The sequence below is a fragment of the Papio anubis genome, chromosome 2 (genome assembly GCF_008728515.1).
Source record: "Papio anubis isolate 15944 chromosome 2, Panubis1.0, whole genome shotgun sequence".
Lineage (NCBI taxonomy): Eukaryota > Metazoa > Chordata > Mammalia > Primates > Cercopithecidae > Papio > Papio anubis.
The window spans coordinates 150,921,852-150,942,204 of record NC_044977.1 but is presented as its reverse complement, the minus strand read 5'-3'; the positions used below and the strand labels follow the sequence as shown (position 1 = coordinate 150,942,204).

Genomic DNA, 20,353 nt, shown 5'->3' with positions numbered 1-20,353 from the left:
AGCCCTTATCATATTACAAATTGTTTCTAAGACTTTTTGTATTTAGTAATTGTCGATTGACTCACTGAAGCTTTAAAACTGGAAGGGACAATCTAAAGGTCAAAAGAGTGAAATACAATCATTTACCAATAAGGAGACCTTGGGCAAATTATGTAATTTATGTGAACCTCTGTTAGCTTACCCATGGAATGAGTCAAGTGGTCTACATAGATTTGAATTTTGAGAATCAGTTCTTTCATTTAGTGTCATAGAGATTATCTTGTTACAATTAGAATTTTTTAAATGTAATTTTTACAGATGTTGAATATTAATAGATAGAATTTTTCCCCTATGAATTTGGATGTAAGGTAAAGGTTGGTGGCCAGTGACAAACCTTATATAAACCACTCTATCAGGTTCTTTAAAAATACATTTCTGAATTACCAGTGATTATGATTTTGGCTTATAACCTCAGATAATTATAAAGAAATATTAATCTTATTTGAAAGAATTGGAATCTAGAAAGTTAGATGAGCGGTCATTTTAAGTTGATTTTTTTTTTTTCTTTTTTTTTTGAAACGGAGTCTCGCTCTCTCCCAGGCTGGAGTGCAGTGGCGTGATCTCTGCTCACTGCAAGCTCCGCCTTCCGGATTCCCGCCATTATCCTGCCTCAGCCTCCCGAGGAGCTGGGACTACAGGCACTCGCCACCGCGCCCGGCTAATTTTTTGCATTTTTTTTAGTAGAGACAGAGTTTCACTGTGTTAGCCAGGATGATCTCGATCTCCTGACCTCATGATCCGCCCGTCTCGGACTCCCAAAGTGCTGGGATTACAGGCCTGAGCCACCGCTCCCGGCCTTAAGTTGGTATTTGTTATATCAATATAGCAAATGTAGAGGTTCAGAATATATTTCCACAGGAACATCTTATTTCATTAGATTATCTCATCAGAATTTATTACTGTATTTGTATCACATTGCAAAGAATTTCAGTAGAATTGTCACTTTGCACTTTTTTCTCAAATGTTTACAAATGTTAACATGTAGTTCGTTTTTATCTATACATTGATACCATTTCCCAACTTGAATTCCTCGAGTTTTGGTAAACTTATAGTCTCATACTTGTTCAGAGGTTACTGCACTGTACACTTATTGTGTAGAAAATACTGCTTGAATTTGTTTGCAGTTACATTGTTCTGAGAACTGTGCTTTCAGAGCTTCTGTGCACTATTAATGAGCATTAACATCTAGCTTTGCAGTTTTATTCTTAACTATATGGTTGGTAAAACTGAATGGTCCAGTGCAGACTCATTGAAGTAGCCTTTTGCCCCCTTGGTTCTTGAAATAATCTAGACCAGATTACTCTGGGGTTTTTTTTAGGATTATTTTTATAGGTCTAAACATGAATGATTTGGGGGTATGAAGTAAAGCTAGTTCTGTGAAAAATCATTTTCAGCTGTCTATTCAAGGGAAAAAATGCTAACCTTGTCACTTTAGTACACAAAAACACACTAAAATGGACCATTAATGATACTGCCTGCAAGATTTTAACACACCAGATAGCACACACATTAAGGATTTATAAGGCACTGTACATTATTTTTATTCCAAGTGACCTCTCAATTCATTTTCATTTTGCATTTTATCCATATGAACTCATGTTTAGATACTAAAAATTTATTTTATTAAAAGGACAGTTTAAAGTGGGTCTTTTTGTTGTAGTGCATACTGTAAGAATGTGTAAGCCTCTAAAATTGAGCTGTACATTTTCATGCATTAAAAATTTTTTTCAGTTGTGAGGATATTTAATCAAATTAAATAATGTTGACTCTTAATATTTTGCCTGCCTTTTTTTTCTTTTACACATGACCTTTGACAGACTCAGTATATCTCAGCTATTGAGGGTATCTGTTTTGTTGCCTGTATATTTTGTTTAAATTAACTTGTATATTCCTCTGTATACACCTAGGCACAGATGTATGCAAAAAAATTTATTAAATTACTTCTTTCTTTATAGTAATTCCCAATTTTTAAAAGATTTTATCTGGCATGTATATACTTTTATATAGAACATTATAAATGTAAAGGAAATGAATTCTGATTTTGATTGGATTATATATTCATACAGTTCTCAGTTTTTAAAATACTAGTAATGTAATCATTGAAAGTTTCCTACATACGTAGTGGGTTTTATTTGCTTACAGCATACACTGTTATTTTTCAATTTATGTTTTTCTATTAGACTTAAACTTCATTATAATAAAGGCTTTTACTCATTAAATACAGGTATTGTCTTGCATTTATGAAATATTTTTGAACAATATTTTATTTGTCCATGGCAGTTAATTCAGCCAGATGGATGGTTGGACAGATGTTTTGTGTGTTTGTGTGTAAACATTCTTCCTGTTTTTTGTTTTGTAGAACACAAGAAATTAAATACAAAATAATGCAAAATATTTCATAAGTATGGATGTGCAATATTACTGGCCATAGTGCAAAAGGTGAAAGGTACTATTGTAGCAATGTATACTTTATTTTATTAAAAATTTATATAAATAGCTCCAAAATGAAGTTACTTGAATATTCTGTTGGGTTTTTTTTTTTTTTTTTAAAAGATTTACTAAGTAGGCTGATTGTTAAAGAATAGAAATTGTGTTTTCACCTCCTTAATCATAATAGATAATAGTGGTAGGAAAATGGGAGATGATGATCCCCTCTAAATATTCCCTTTTGACAAGGTTAGCATTTTTTTCTTTAAGGCAGAATTGATCTTCTTTTAGGTAAGTATTTAGATTCTGAAACTGCTGCAGATGGCAGGATTTTCAGTACTCGGTACATTTTTTTAAATGGCCCATTTTGATATTCCTTTCTTTTTTTTAACTTAAAATTTTCAAAAAAGTTAGATCTCACAGTAAATATTTCTCAAATCCTTCCAATGGGATTCAATTTGTACACATGTTTCTGATGAGGTCACTGCTTGTTGTTATGATACAGAAAAGCCTGTGTCTATTTTAGGCATTTACTGTACATTTCTCCCGAGAAAAGAGTGAGATCGTGTCATCTCATGCTCCCCATCCGCAGGTCACTTCCTGTAGAAATATGGACTAACTTAAACCTCGTGAGTACTGATCTGAGCATCTCTTGCAGCCTGTAGTATAAGAAACGCACCCTGGGATTTTATAATAGCTGTGGAATTAGGAGGCGGGAAATTAACTTTTATTTCCTGAATTTGTGTGTGCATTGCATATTTTATAAAGGCTAAGTCTGATTCCTTTATAATATTCCTTCTAGAAGGAAGAATGAGGTATTTTTCAGTCGTCATGTAATAAAGGCCTGGGGTCTTCAGCTTGGCGGTAACAGCCTTGACCTCCAAAGAATGTGATAACAATATATAGCTGTAAATGGTATTATACTGTCTTAAAAGTTTTAGATAAAATCACAGTTCTCTTTGCTTAGTATAACATATTTAAAAGCCTGATACAATGCTTTCCATTCTTTTTTGTCTGTTGATACTTGGCTTTCTTAGAACTCTTTTGCAAAAAAAAAAAAAAATTAATATTACTTTGCAAATAAATGCAGGATAAGAATATATGGGATCTTAGCTGTTTTAGTTTTAATTACTTTTAAAAGTGGTGTTAATACATTTAGGAGGTTAGGTGGGCTTTGTTCTTACACAAGTTAGTTGAAATAAAAAGTACCGAAAACGCAACACTACAGGTATCACTCACTTAATGAAATCAACATTTTCAGCAAGTTTAAGCAGAATTTTTCTGTTAATCTGGTTTTTAATTGGTCGACACTGTCAAATGGAATCTTACTTAGATAAAGCAAAACTTTTAAAGTAGCATTTAAAAAATTTTTTTAAGCTTTCTAACATGCTAACCACCCTACTAACAGTATGGCCAATATGTTGGCACTTTGCTTTTACTGACTGTGGAGCAATATTAGTTCTTCTTACCTTACAAATGGATCCCTCATGTCATCTTAAGTTCATTTTCATGTTTCACTAGGTGCTCAGAGTCTTAATATAAATTAGCATATTATCAAAATGTCACAAAATTAAAATGCAAAATAAAAAGTAATAGGCAATTTCTAAATTTCAGGGGCACTATTCCCAGTATCTTTGTGTGTGTTTGTCTTATAAGTAATGGGAAAATATGTTTAGCTTGGGCTAACCTCAAATTGCCTTACCATATTTAATGCTAAGTTACGATAAATTTTTGTTTTTTTCCATTGGCTTCATTTCTTAGATTATTAGATTATATTTATTAGATGTAATTATCCTAGTAATGTCTATTTAGTTTGTTAAAGTGTCTTTGGTTAGGAGAAAGTAATAGGACCTGAGTTTTAAGCGGTAAAAGGCTAATAGCTGAAACTCTGTGGATTGTGCCTAGATTCTTTATCTAACCCAATGGTTTGCTGGCATTTAGGTTAGTGTCTTTATTAAGAGCTAGCTCTCACTGGGAGAGTTGAGCCAGAGCAACCATAGTAAACATAGCGTACTGATAATAGCAATTACATAGGGATAAGATAACATTCTCTCACTTACCTAAATTTTAATGTGGCCTGTTACATAGGTTAATTTGTGCTTGGAAATGAATTTTAGTTAAGTGAGAAATACCTGTTGTTTGCTTTGTGACATTATAGAAATATGTACAGAGAATAATTTAAAATTATAATTTATGGGTCTTTAAAAAGTTTTGTTCCTAACAACATTTATAAAAATTTGTTGTACTATTGTAAAGTTTTTTATATATGGGTTTTTTTCCAGCCTCAAATTCTTTTGTGACTTGGAAGAGTATTATGGACAGAAGCTTGGGTATTTAAAGTTTGTTTTTAGAAATAGAACTTTTATTAAAAAAAAAAAAAAACTTAGGTGCTCATCTTCTTTTCAAATAAGTATAATAAGATGAGTGAGAATTTTTACCTAGATCGGCTGTTTTTAAAAAGTTTGATGTAAAGATTCCCAGTTTTAAGCTTTTAAAATTCAATAAAAAGCAAATAGTTTTTCTTAAGATTTCTATAAAATGATTAATAAAAATCATTGTGAGTAATGCAGAATATTTTGTTGGTTTATGCTGGCTAGCAGCTTTTTACTTACAAACTCTTAATTTTGCTGTGCAGACATTTAGCTAATACAAATATTTAAGTTTACAAAACAAGAATCATTAAATTGGAGTTTGACCAGAATATTGATGTCCGATTGCTTTAAAATATAATTTGAATATCCTAGCCTTTTCATGTAGAAAAATGAGGTTCAAAAGAAGAGAAAAATAATACTCTATAACTTTATTCTCAGTTAAGCTAGAACCATGCAAGAAAAATATTTAAACTGGTCTGATAGTTTCATGTTTTTCTTTTATTTTACCAAGAATATATGCATGAAAACAACCTTTTATATAAAAAGATGTTCCTGGCAACCTGCTCAACATTTTAAATTTTATCAACTTAGTACCTGCTGATGCGTCTAAAATTGCTGGTCCCATTCTAGTTTTATACTTACGTATGTAGTATTAAAAGCACTTAAGAGAAATGTAGACTATATAATCTTTACAAAAGTGGTAAAGGAATTATTTAAACTGAATATTTATTCCATTTATCTTGCTTGCTAAATAGATTTAATTGGAGCATCCATCTGTGTAATATCTGGGTATTTCTACAATGTTAAAACAGTGGCTTAAGGAAGTAAAATTTGAGTTAGCCAGTTACTGACATAGAAAAGAACCCCGTGAGACCAAATTCAGCTTTGTAAACAATTTAGTATAATTATTTTGCGTATGTAGATATACCTTTGAAAGCCAAGAAAGGTTTATGATTGGATCTGTACTATATTAATTTAAAAACAAATTATTCTTAAGTATATTGTAGCATTTCTGTTCCTGTAAGTACTTTACTCATCTTAAATGTACTGATCATTAGCCACCTTTATAAAAATAATGTGCCTCACCTGCTAGTATTTGATAGAAATATTAAAACAGTTAAGATCCTTAAACATTTCTGCATATAAGTTTTTATTGAATAAATGTAACTTAACGTAAGTAGGTCTATGAAGTCTGTGTAAATTAAAACCCTGTTTTGTGTAGATGAAGCAATCTTTATAAGTTTCTGTCATCAAGATTGTATTTTGTGTGCTATTTTTCCATAGCTAGGAAGGTGGCAAGTAAAACATGCACTATCCTAGAAACATACTGTTCCAGGTAGATCTTAATTTACTACCTGGAATGAGCCACCTTAGGTGACCACCATTCTGCACCAATACTTAGTACATAATACTTTAGTTTTAAAGTAAACTAGAGCTGTCTTCTACCCTGAGTTTCTTCCATGTCTATAAAAGTAAGAAGGAACTTCCAATTTGTAACTTTTTGAACTTTTGAGTTTTTGTATGTGTTTAAGTAGATGAAGATAGGCCTGTCCTAGTAACCCTAACAAAAACTTTACAGTGATACGGTTATTTTAACAGTATTAGTAAGTATATATGTAGAAAGTATTCATGGGGCCAAACAACAGTCTTTCCCACTATATAATCAATTGAAGATCAAAATATTGGTGAAATTTGACATTTATGTAGAATTCATTTTGAATGTAGTGATTTGGAATGCTAATCAAACCCCAAGTAACTGGTTTTTTAGCTGGTTTTTAGGATCCCAGGTGCATGCTTTTTACCGTAGAATACACAAAATGTCTACGTGTTTGTAGAGATGGATTTCTGAATTCAGCTTAGATAGTAGAAAGCACCCTAAAGGATATTCTAAGTAGGTTGGGAAAGCAATTTATATTCATTTTGCTTTTAAAAGAATCTGTTAGTTTAGGACAGAATTTGAGAATTCATATAGATTGGAAGTGAAGACAAATGTTTGTCATTGTATGGATTTGTAAAATGAAAAGTGTAACATATACATAAATTAGTAGTTTATATACATTTTCTTTAATATAGATTTATCTAATTTTTAAAACCTTAAAGTTAATAGTGTATTCTTCATTTTTACCAGAGTTCATTTTAAACATGTTTGTTTAGGTTTTACTGCAATCACAGCAACCAACCCCATTTGGCTTATAAAGACTCGGTTACAGCTTGATGCAAGGTATGTTAATTCCTTAAAATAAAATTGGTTAAAGTGGATTTAACCACTTTTTTTCTTTTTTCTTTCTTTTGCTGCTGAATTTGTTGTGGTAGTTTTGAAACTTGGGTCTGCCATCAGAAAAAAGATAATGTAAGAGTTGACAATATGAGCTTTTCCAGGTGAAAAAAGTGTATTATTAATATGTGTTGTTTTGTTTTGTTTTAAAAAGAGTGGCTAGAAAGATTCCGTAGAGAAACAGAAAGGAAAGAAAGAGATAGATTAACCTAACCCAAAAGGTAATACTTTCCCTACATGGGTACTTATAATTGGCCTAGGCTAGAACCCTAGGCTGACAAAATAGTTCTCATATATCATCTGTTACCACTGACCACTTTATAATAGATTCATTCATTCAACAAACCTATATTAGCAGATACTGCTATGTCTTAGAGATGCACCAGGAAACAGTGGGGACTAATTTTAAATGGAATAATCAAGGAAAGGTTTTTTGAACCCATTTAAAGCAGAGGAACCAATCTGTGCAAACCTCAGAGGTTCTAAAGTGTAGGGCCTTTGGTGTTCCGGGAACTGAGAGTAGGCCAAAAGCAGTGCTGCATAGGGTCTTGCCATCTCAGCTCTCCTATTGGCTTTAGAATAGACTCAAGTAGCAAGATGGTCCTATCTTTTATGTTACAATAATAATATTAATGATTTTAAACTATTTTAGACTTTCAGTCTGGAGTAGGTTCTGTGTATAACATGTTTTTACTGTTTTATATTTTGGTGTTTGGGAAATAGTGTTATGTTCTATAGGCTTTAAGTCAAACTGATCTAACACATCATTAACAATTATGCCTGCTTAAATATCTGTTTTCCATCTTCTGTCATGTTGAACTATATACTGTTTGGAAACTTGAAAAGAAATATCTAACTGTTTGATCTGAAATAGATCTTTTAATAAAATCTTAAGTGTTGTAGTAAAACTCCAAGTTTATTTCTTAAAGCCACATATCTGAAAAGTAATGGTAGCTAAGACTTATTCCAAAGGTTAGAAAGTACAAGATGCTAGTCCACATTATTCTATTGTAAACTACCAGGGTTAGGTTTCACTGTGTTTAGCATTGCTCTATAAGGAATCCAGGAAAAGCATGACTTAAAACTCTTTTTTTTTCCACTTGTAACACAAGCTAGCACAATTCTTAGGCTTGCAGGGTTGGGGAGTTAGATAGGGGGTGGGGTGATAATGAAAGGTTGACTTGAGGATTCTAGTTTATAAGGCTGAGGGCTGGGTGCAGTGGCTCATACTGGTAATCCCAGCACTTTGGGAGGCCAAGGCAGGAGGATTGCTTGAGGCCAGGAGTTTAAGAACAGTCTGGGCAACACTGCAAGACTTAATCTCTACCAAAAAAAATGCATGCCTGTAGTCCTAGCTACCTGGGAGGCTGAGATGGGAGGGTTGCTTGAGCCCAGGAGTTTGAGACTGCAGTGAACCATGATTGCACTATGGAGACTCCATTTGTTAAAAAAGAAAAAAAAGAAAAATCAATAAAAAAAACATAAAAATAGGGCTGATATGTCACCTTTCAGGATTTGTATCTCTTTTAACTTGTGAGGAAGGATCTTTAATGGCAGAAATTAGTTACAGGTGGTTTGTGGATCATTTATCTAATAGGTATTCAATATCTAAAGACAATCCATTCATAAAACTGGTGGAATCTGTAGGTAATTAAGTGGGTGTTGTGGTGGTGGTTTTATTTTATGTCAGAAACAAGTTAGGTATAATTTATAAATAGGTAAATTTTCCCTTTTTTTATAGGTAGCATATAAACCTATCTCTTTATAGATAAGGTCCTGTTGGGGGAATCAGTATAAGGTAACAAATATTGTTAAAACTCAAAATTACATGCATGTGTAGGAGGAGATGTTGTATTCTGTAAGAGTAGGTGCTGCCCCCTTAGGTAGAACTAAGGACATTGTCTTAGGCAGAGTACTGAATAAATACTTTATGACACTACAGGTTCTCATTTACTAGTCACCAGGGAGACTGATATGGCCATTGCCTTTAAATGATCATAGGGAATTTGACTTACATTCACCCCATCGCCTCTTAGGTAGAATATGAGTGGGGTTGAAAGAGAATCCCTCAGGTGCACAGAATTTTAGTTAATCATACTGCTTGCTTTATGATATTCTATCATCATTAGTGTCTCAGTCATTCTATTTGTGTTACTAAATGCAAAGGAAATTCAGTTTACTTAGAACTGGAATTAATACAATGTGAGGATTTTTGTTTACTTTGTTTTGTTTTTGTCTTGAGCTGCGGTCAGGGTGTACAGTTCCTAAAGGATTTTATTGCTTATCACTGCCACATGAACCCCAATGAGGACACGAGACTGAAGATTCAATGTAGTGCATTTTGCATTCAGTAAAATAAACTATTTACTTATCACTCATTTCATACGACAAGTTTGAGACAAAAGAATAGGAAATCTAAAATATGAATTTTTTTTTAAATTCTAATTCTTCATGAGTTAAAGAAGGCCATTCTTTATTATTAGAGTGACATATTTTATTATATTTTACTTACTTTATTTAAAAAACCTATCAGTAAGATGTTTCTTTTTGCTTTTCAGGAACCGTGGGGAAAGGCGAATGGGTGCTTTTGAATGTGTTCGTAAAGTGTATCAGACAGATGGACTAAAAGGATTTTATAGGGGCATGTCTGCTTCATATGCTGGTATATCAGAGACTGTTATCCATTTTGTTATTTATGAAAGTATAAAACAAAAACTACTGGAATGTAAGACTGCTTCTACAATGGAAAATGATGAAGAGTCTGTGAAAGAAGCATCAGATTTTGTGGGAATGATGCTAGCTGCTGCCACCTCAAAAACTTGTGCCACAACTATAGCATATCCACATGGTAAGAAGAGATATCTATTAAATCAGAAATATTTTCCCACCCCAGCCAACAGCTCACTTATTAAAGCATTTATAATTTTACTGCGTTCTGGTATAACAAAATACAATTCTTGAGAGTTCATAATGAGATTAAATCTGGTTAAGTAACGTAGGCTCTATTAATAGGTCAGTATTATGCTATCAAATAGCATGGTGGTGATTGAGCATGAACTCTGAAGTCAATCAAATTCCAGCCTTACTCACTTCTGCTTGGTGACTTTTGGGCAAGTTTCTGATTTTTGAAAAGAGCATAGATATTTGGGCAAGTTCCTGATTTTTGAAAAGAGCATAGAGGTAGGCGCTATAGTAGATAGTTTACGTACATTACTAATCTACGTAAAAATTATCTAAAGTACTTATTTTCCCTGTTTTGCTAGAACATAACCAGAATTGTTCTCCTTTTCAAATGGAATACTGAAAAGAAATGTAAGCATGAAATAACTTGCCCAAGGTCACATACCTACTTAATGCTGAAGCCCAAATTTGAATTAAAGTCTGTAATCCCAAAGACCAAGCTATTTTACATTATTTCATGTTGGCAAATACGTATATTAATATTTCTGTATTTAAATTTTATAATAGCCTTTTTCATTGATAGCTAGATATAAATCACTTAAGAATTTATTTGCTACATGCTGAGGTTTTTTGGTAGCTTTTTTGGTTGTTTTATTTTAAGTGTAGCTTTTGATTTTTGCATGTTTAAGATTTGTTTTTTAGTGTAAGCACTTCGTTTTTGTTCACTTACACTGATTAATATTTACCGTGTCTATTGTATATCATATCAGGAAAAATGAGACAGACCTAGAAAATGCACATTTGCTCTAATAGTAATTTATGAAACCAACTCTTTAACCAGGTTGGACTATGAACTTATCTCAGTTTCCTGAAGGAATTTCCTGACTTTTCTAAAAGAAGTCAAAATACAACAGTATCAGCAATATTGTTTAGATACTGACCTATGGGATGGGTTAGGATGGTGGCCTGCTAAGGTGTAAGGAATAGGGTTTTGGGGTTTAAGCAGACTTTTCCCTTGAAGTGAGATGATGTCATTACAGGAAGAGGTACAGTTGATAAACAAGATACGTTATTCTTTTTTTTTTTTTTTTTTGGTAGACAAAGTGTCACTGTGTCACCCAGGTTTGAGTGCAGCCACATGATCATAGCTCACTGCAACCTTGAACTCCAAGGCTCAATTAATCCTCCTGCCCCAGCCTCCTAAGTAGCTGGGACTATGGGCTCAGGCCACTATGCCCAGCTAATTTTTTAATTTTTAGTAGAGACGTAGTCTCTGGTTCCCCAGGCTGGTCTCAAACTCCTGGGCTCAAGCGATTCTCCCACCTCGGCCTCCCAGAATGCTATAGGATTACAGGCGTGAGCCACCACACCTGGTCAAATAGGACATTTTCGAGTTAAATATATAAATGGCACGAATCTTTAAGACAGAACAGATTTCAAGTAAATAGTAACAATTGCTGTGGGTTGCTTTAGACTATTTCCCCATGCCCTTCTGGAATACTTTGTTGAAAAAATTTGAGAAATAGTGGATGTGAAAAAAGTAGTTACATAGGAAGCTCTGAATTCTTGTCCCAGCTTCTACGTGCAGCTGGCCAGAATCTCTCAGTAGCTCTGGTTTCTCATCTTTTAAAATGAGGAAAAATTGGACTGACTAATCTTTAAGGTTCATTCAGCTCTTAAAAATTTATGATTTTTGCTTACTTGATTCCCAGGCTGGGATTTATAGCTGGCAGCTAATGTTTGGAACATTGTCAGCTTCTTTGTCCACATGATGTTTCACACTCATATGTGTGGACTGTTTTGAATAGATTAATAATGCTATTGTTTCTTTGTAGTATTCATGTTAAATCTTTTTTGCTTGTTTCTCACTGTATCCTTTTTATATTCATCCTGGATGCCACCTCTTTACTGCTTCTTTGAACCTTTTCCTCCTTCTTATATCTATCCTTCCTTTTATCTGTTTAGCATACAACTGATACTTCTCTTTTGTTATATTGTGTCTTTTTACATTCAAAGACTGTAAAGTCTTATAATTAACGTGCATGATTTGGGCCATATTAGAAGTTTGATGTTACTATAATGAGACTGGTTTCAATAAGCTACACATTAGAAGCTACTCCTTTTTTATCCTGAGCTTACACTTACAGACTGATAAATGGGATGTGCTCAGTTATAATTAGAAGAGTGTAAAGATATCAATAATGTTTAAGTAAAATGATTTTATTTCTTTCCTAAACAGAAGTTGTAAGAACAAGACTACGTGAAGAGGGAACAAAATACAGATCTTTTTTTCAGACACTAGCTTTGCTCGTTCAAGAAGAAGGTTATGGGTCTCTTTACCGTGGTCTGACAACTCATCTAGTGAGACAGATTCCAAACACAGCCATTATGATGGCCACCTATGAATTGGTGGTTTACCTACTCAATGGATAGCAGCATGAGGGCTGCTGTACTACAAAAAAAGAAGACCAAAAGATGACAGTGGACCATGGAATATGGAAGCCAGCATGGCAGACAGAAGAAAAATAGTTTGGGAACATGTAACTATTATAAGTGGAAGTTTTGTCGTAGGAATTATAGTAATCACACCACATTTCTTGGCCTTTCAGTAATGTGGAGAAAGAAAAAAAACCTCAGAACCTCCAAGGAAATGCCTTTAGAAGCACTCCTCTCTCAAAATTGCCATTCTCTCTACCATGTCCACCAGACACAGTTGGGTTTTGTTGATTTATGGCAGTCTTTTAAACAAAGCCATCTTTAATTTTACATACTGTATTGTAACTATCCAAAGATAGTATTGGCAGTCATAAATCTATAACTTCCGGCTTTTGTTTAATTCCAGTAAAATCACAACAATGACAATGAGATCGTCAGTATTATTTTCACATTTCCCTGAGAGGACCTGGCACAATATTTTATATTTAATTATTTGCAGTAGTCACTGTTTTTGACAACCAATGAAATAGCGTCTAAATATCTTGTATATTTCTTAGCATCAAAATGTTTCAGTTTCCACTGCTAACAGGTGCTTGATGTTTAGCCTAATGTGGATATTTAAATTGTTAACATACCAAACACATGGTAATAGTTTGGGACAAAATAACTAGTAAATTGTTGATTCTTGGCTATTTCGCTGACTGCGGCATGTCCTCATGTCTTCTTTAATTTTGTGGTACATGAATGAATGCATTTATCTTTCAGTGACTTACTAGTTATGAACTTGAATTATCACCTGTTTGTCATACTTAAGTATCATTTACATAAAGTATAAAACATTTTTCACTTTTGAATCTTTCCCTACTTTCACATTAAGAATTTGAACTTTTGAGTTTTTTCCAGGTCTATATATGATAGATTACATTTATTTTGTAGAGAAAATAGTAATTTAAAGTTTTGCCATTTTAAGGTGACGTTAATATTTGGGACAGTATAAATATTACAGACAAGGGCCTCGTTGCTATCTGCTTTAGCAGGTAGTGACATTAATTAACTTCTAGTTTTGTGTAAATAAACAAACTGCTTTTGACAAGAAATTTATTCTGTCCTAGTTTCCTGAGTGGTAAATCATAGAAAGATTCAAGTTCATTTGGGTTAAATGTGCTAACAGGATGTAGCTTTTAAATTTTGCTATTGAGTCAGCTGTACCTTTTAATACTTAAAATGTGTTACATGTATGGCCCTTATAAAGATGTTTGCTGTAATTCTTTTAAAAGACTTCGCCTATGCTATTCTGATGTATAAAAACTGCCACGATTGGACGCCAGTGTGTGGTACTCATTTCAGTACCTGAACTGTACGTTTTGTGCAATGGCTTTATCTAAAAGAATGACACTTTGTGGCCTTTTGGGGGCGGGGGTGGTGAGAAAGTAGGAGAGAATACCATGTTAAGATTTAAAAAAAAAAAATTGATCATGTATTAGGCAGAAACAGTGTTCATAACATTTTTCTGGGTTTTAAGTATGTTGTTTTGGAGATCCTTAATATAAATGTTTTAGGTATTCTGTGTACCCTGTTGTGCCCCCAACGTTATAGATACTGCAGCGTGTCATCGCACGCTTTCTCTGCTGTCACCAATGAAACATAGTGCCCTGTTAAATTCCCCCATTTTAACTTCCTTGTGGTCAACAGTAACTGGATGTTTTTGAGGTGCTCAATTGGAATAAAAATATTCCAATCTATTTGGAGACCAAAGGCAAAATCAGCTTTCTTACCTTTGGAATTATTCGTACCTTTCATGGTAAATTTCAGCTTTGACACATATTATGAGGAACATACCAAAAACGGGTTCGTAATAAATCTGTAGAGGTCTGAATATCGTGTTTGCCTTTTCAGGTGCCATTTCTACTGCCTAATACAGTGCCATTTGCCTTGTGAAGACCCATAAACATTCATTGTGTTGAATGTAAGGTAGAGACTCTCCCTAGTCTTACTGATCTCAGTACCCCACAAATGATTAAGAATGATATGAAAACCAGCAGCTAAGGAACATCTTATTATTTAGTTGTAGCATATTCATAACAAGTGTCCTTCAAGGATGAACATATATTCTCATTCTATTTGTATTTATCAAGTAAAACTTGTGTTGACCTTTAGTGCATTATATTCAGCTTTTGAAAGTATTATGTATGTACTGGAAAGAAAAGAAATCTTAGAGTCTTGGACATTGTTTATTTGTGCAACAACTAGAAAGGAGCAATGAGGTTTATTTCAGTTGTATTTTTCCCTAAGCACAATCTGCCATAGTTTATGTATGACAGAGATAATTCAGAAAAGAAAACTATATATAAAAGTTGTATATAAAGTTTGTCTCTGAAATATTTCTTTGAAGTTTTTAAAAAATTGACTCATGTTTAAAAACAAAAACATTCAAAGCATTGGACTTTTTTTTCATCTGTTTATCATGACTTTTTTATTTCTGGTGTAGAGGTAGTCCACATTGTTTAGATTGTATGTACTTTTAAATTTCAAAATTCAAATCTGAAGAATTAGCAGTTGTGATTTCGGGATACCATGCAGTGCTTTTAATCCCAAGAAAAAAATCTATCACCGAAAGTTGGCTTGATTCTCATTATGTAACTTTGTAGAACCATCCTTTCTAGATTGGTGCCCCACAGTGGATTTGTAACTTTGAAGTCAGGATAGAATATCATTAGATTATCTGTGGAATAGCATTACTATATTAGGACCAGCAGAATTTGGGTTGGTAAAAATAATGTTTGTTACTGGATTACAAACATTTCAGCATTTTAAGATTGGTTTTAAATCACTAAAAATATTTATTCAGATTTGAAGGATTTAAGTGCTAAAAATCAATCCATTTCTTGCTCTTCAAGAATTGTCCATGCCTGCCTTTTGTTGTTTACATGCTCTTCTGCCCAGACTGTTAGTAATCTAGGGACCCCCTTTGGAACTGATGAATACAGTACAGCCTTTTCTTCTCAAATATCTAATGACTTTAACATTCCTAAGAATATAGGTATTTCTGAATGATTTAAATTTGAGGGATTTTAATACATAAAATACAGTGTACAAACTTTCTGCCCACTCAGATCTCTTCTCCATCATGTGCTTACATTTCCCATTAACCTACACACTGATTTTTATGCTACTCCTTGTAGAAACAAAATTCTAGTTTGACTCAGTTTTTGTGTTTATAAACTTTTGGAATGTATACCCCCGTGTATGTGAACAATTAGGACCTATCAGTCATAGCTAAATAGTGAACCTCAAAAGTGTTAACTTTGGACTATTCATGTGAGGTTTGGTATCTTGCATTTATGTACATGGCTGTAAATTACGTGCATTTACTCTGTATTTATGTTACCTAGCTGACTTTTACTTGAATTGTTCAAATTTTAAAAATTAAAATACACTTATGAAAATATGGTGACTTTTTCTATAATACATCAACATTTTATTGAGAATATAGTCACACTTTTTTGGATTATCCTATGTGTGGAACAAAAATCTATTGCCATTTTCAGGTTAAGTATTAGGCTCGTTTGATTCAGTCAGCAAACCTTATCTTGAGCACTTTGTATCTGTTAGACTAGTGATGTCTAAAGGAACCAAAAGGTCAAGTAATCCAACTCCCTCGTAGTATAGAAAGAAATCTTGCGTATCTTCCACAGGTTTATTGACTTTTATCCAAAGCTTTTCATGTTTTCATTTCAGCCTTTGTGAAAGTTGATATGAAAAATACAGAGGTGAGAACTTGTTAGAATAACCAAATGAATCCACATATATTAGATCGAAATACAGATGACACAGATAAAATGCTATGTAGTGCCCACTTGCTTTACATTTTGTCTATTAGGTTTTCCTGAATTGTAGTTAACATCAAACATTGTCCAGTCTTGTAGGTGAAGAAACCAGGACAAAATATATTTTGTATTTCAACATTAACATAAATCTGAAATTGTTGGCTTTAATAGTACTTTGCACTGAAGGCACTGGCAAAATAATGGTTAAGATTGAGCACAAGCGTTGCAAGTTGTGTGTGTCTGTGTTTATTACTGAACATTGGGAGCCGTGATAGAGGAAGTAATTTGTGAGTTCATGATTTCTTAAGGTTCTAGTGTAACAGCTATACAACTGATAAAACTCAGGCAAGCAAAATGTAATTAAATGTCCCCCCCCCCTTTTTTTTGATAGGGAGTTTCACTCTTATCGCCTATGTGTGATCTCGGGTCACTGCAACCTCTGCCTCCCAGGTTCAAGCGATTCTCCTGCCTCAGCCTGACTTCCCTTTTGTTTATTTTCACACTGTATAGACCAGCTGACTGCCTTAATATGTATTGAATCAATTCAAGATTTATGTATATAGAGTGTTGTTTATACAGTGGTTTCATGTGATTTCTTAATAGCCCATAGATCCAATTACAGAGGAATATTAGTCACAACTGGACTCTTAACTTGAGTGCTCTGAATCTTAGTCCTGTGTTTTTTTATTTACTACACTAGGTTATTCATCAGCACTTGACGCTAGGATGATGTTTTAGAAACTTCATTTGAAAGGAAAGATGGATAGAAGTTGGCTCTGAATGAAACATTAGGAAGTAATCAGAAACAGAGTTGAATACATAAGAACGGTATGAACTGTCTTAGAAGCTAATGTATATAGACCTTAGATGATATCCTGAGGCCAGTGGGGAACCTCTCGAAGTTTTTTTCTCCCAAAGAATGATTGGCAACATCCTAGAAAATCAGATTTAACAGATACTAGTTTGTCTTATGTAAGTTGCTCTTAATCATACTGTCTATGAGCTTCAGGAGTGTCAGCATGATCTGTGTTCTCTGAAACTATTAATTCTTTTAGCAAAATCTGGTTGCATGGAGAAAATGGCATTTTTAAACTTTGAAACGGATACAAATTTTACAGGCTGATATGGGGAGGGGCATTCTTTGTTAAAGGTCAAAGTGTTTCAGCCCAAGTAGGGAAAAATAACCCATTTTCTTTTGTTCTTACCTCCTAGGAATTGACTCAAAAGGTGTAAATTTCTTGAGATTTTAAAACCAGGGGTAGACCACGATTCCAAACCTAATCTAACTCAGGAGCTTATCAAATGCAACCAAACAATTTACTACTAGACCCCTGATTCTCTGTTTCCAGGTCCCCTGCCTGCTCTTCCAATGCACTACAGAATTCTTCCTTGAGTCTTTCATTGTCAAGGATAAACAGCCCTAACATTCTTCAGCCATTACTTCTGAATCTTGACTTTTAAGGTTCTCTAATATGATCAGTCTCCTTAGTATGAACTTAGGTGTTTTAGAGGCCCAGACTATTTGATCTATACCTTCCTAAATTAGATACTGATTCTTAGGGTGTGGTTTTTTTTGTTTTCCTAACTTGAAAAAATTGTACTGGAGCAATTGGACATCAATATGAATTAAAATGAAGCATTATTTCACCCCCTTGATCCAATCCCCTCCCACCAGAACCCCCACTTACGACACTGGATATTACATTTCAATATGAGATTTGGGCAGCGACACATCCAAACTGTCACTGTACATTTAAGATGTGTTCATGTTAAGCATTTTTAACAATAATGCAAAATAAAAGCATAAACTAGGTACTTATCTCTTTAAAGTGCTTCACCCAGAAGACAGCAAAGAGATAAGAGAACTATGTGGAAGAAAAGTTAGGTATCATGGAGAATGGGATGAGCATGTCTAATGTACTTCTGATCGGAGTTCTAGAGTAAATGGAGAGGATGGAGAAGAGACTATTTTAAAAGGTAATTGGAGGCCAGGCACGGTGGCTCGCGCCTGTAATCCTAGCACTTTGGGAGGCTGAGGCAGGCGGATCACTTGTGGTCAGGAGTTCGAGACTAGCCTGGCCAACATGGTGAAACCCGGTCTCTACTAAAAATACAAAAACTAGCCAGGTGTGGTGGCAGGCCCCTGTAATCCCAGCTACTCGGGAGGCTGAGGCAGGAGGATCACTTGACCTCGGGAGGCAGAGGTTGCAGTGAGCCAAGATTGCACCACTGCACTCCAGCCTAGGCAGCAAAGGGAGACTCCGTCTCAAAAAAAAAGGTAATTGGAAAACTTCCAGCATTGATGATAAACATGAAGCCATAGCTCCATGAATCACAATGCATTCTAAATAAGATTAAAACATGCCTATAAACATTGTAGTGAAATGGAAGAATATGAAAACAAAGTGAAGATACTGATTTCTGCTACCTGGATGATGGGTTAGGAATGACGGTGAAATAAATTTCAGAAAAATTAAAACAGTTTGCCACTAGCAGCAGCTCAAGCTCACCAAAGGAAATCCTGTTCTATACCACTGTAGGATGACTATAGTTAGCAATAATAGATAGTTTCAAATAGCTAGAAGGAGGAATATTAAATGTTTCCAAAACAAATGATAAGTGTTTGAGATTATGGATATGCTAATTACCCTCATCTGATTACTATACATTGCATGTAACAAAACATCACTATGTAGCCCTTGAATATTTTTTAAAATTAAATTTTTAAAGATGTCAGGAAACCAGAAAGGATGTACTTTAGGCAGAAGGAATGTGATATCAGAAGAACTAAGATGGAAGAAAAAAAGGCAAACAAAACAGGTGGGCAAGTGCAAAAGGTGATTTACCATATAAAAAGTAATAAGTAAAATATACACAATAGGCTGAGTGCGGTGGCTCACGCCTGTAATCCTAGCACTTTGGGAGGCTGAGGCGAGAGGATCACCTGAGGTCAGGAGTTCGAGATCAGCCTGGCCAACATGGTGAAACGTTGTCTCTTCTAAAAATACAAAAATTAGCCGGGCATGGTGGCACATGCCTGTAATCCCAGCTACTTAGGAGGCTGAGGCAGGAGAATTGCTTGAACCCAGGAGATGGAGGTTGCATTGAGCCAAGATCACACCACTGCACTCCAGCCTGGACCACAGAGCAAGACTCTGTCTCGGGAAAAAAAAAGATACATATACACACACACACACATATATATATACACATACACACACATATATATGTATACACACAATATAGTCTGTGACAATTTTATGAAAGTAAGGAGGGAGAGAAATGGAGTTAAAGTGTTCTACAAAGCATTGTGTTATCCAGGAAGAAGATGAAGACTAATTTTAATTTTTGTTAAGTATACATATTGTAATAAGGGTAACCATAAAAGAACATAAATAGTGTAACTAGTATACTTGTAGAAGGAGAAAACATGAAAGAATTCTTTTTTAAAAATCAGTTCAAAGGAAGGCCAGAAAGGAGAAACCATGAAATTACACAGTTTTAAATCCAAATCTATCAGTACCATTGACTCTTGAACATCACAGGTTTGAACTGCAAGGGTTTGCTAATACACAGACTGTTTTCAATAAGTATATTGAAACATTTTTTGGAGATTTGTAACAATTTGGGGAAAAAAAAAACCCTCACAAACTATGTAGCCTAGAGGTAACAAAAAAAATTAAGAAAAAGTTTCATGTGTGTTCCATGACAGAGCCATATATGCAGACACGGAAGGAGCCTAGAAATCAAAGAATGAGGCAAACAAGTCCAGTTTGTCAGTATAGGGCAATTGGTTTAGAGAACTTACCAACAGAAGCATGGTCTTGGGCCGCTGCAAGACAGGTAGAGCTTTGCTGTTACCCTCAGCCCCAGGGCTTTATACCATCGAAAAAGGGAGTACATGATCTGTGCAAAACAGTTAGAGGCCACCCTCCAGAAGAGGTAAGAATCCTGTGTGCATCATAGCCTATAATTTGTGCAATAACATTAAGGTTGCTTTGATCTAAAGGCAAGATTTAGTGAGTACATGCTCTTACTTTAAGGATAGTAAATAAAGTAGAAATCAGGAGGGATTC

General features: G+C 34.3%; 1 protein-coding gene across 2 annotated transcripts in view; it reads left to right on the top strand.

The window, feature by feature from the left end:
- Nucleotides 1–15,898, top strand: part of SLC25A36 (solute carrier family 25 member 36) — a 38,483-nt gene extending 22,585 nt beyond the window's left edge. The window contains exons 5-8 of one of the 2 annotated variants that reach the window (XR_001900070.2): nucleotides 3,059–3,095; nucleotides 6,993–7,059; nucleotides 9,672–9,961; nucleotides 12,254–12,468. Coding sequence is in view for 1 of the 2 variants with exons in the window: in XM_003895027.5 (XP_003895076.1) it covers nucleotides 6,993–7,059; nucleotides 9,672–9,961; nucleotides 12,254–12,447 (551 nt within the window). In the remaining variant the exon portion in view is untranslated. Of the gene's footprint in view, nucleotides 1–3,058; nucleotides 3,096–6,992; nucleotides 7,060–9,671; nucleotides 9,962–12,253 lie in introns of both variants that reach the window. The other variant, XM_003895027.5, reaches the window with a different exon arrangement.
- Nucleotides 15,899–20,353: the final 4,455 nt, after the last annotated feature.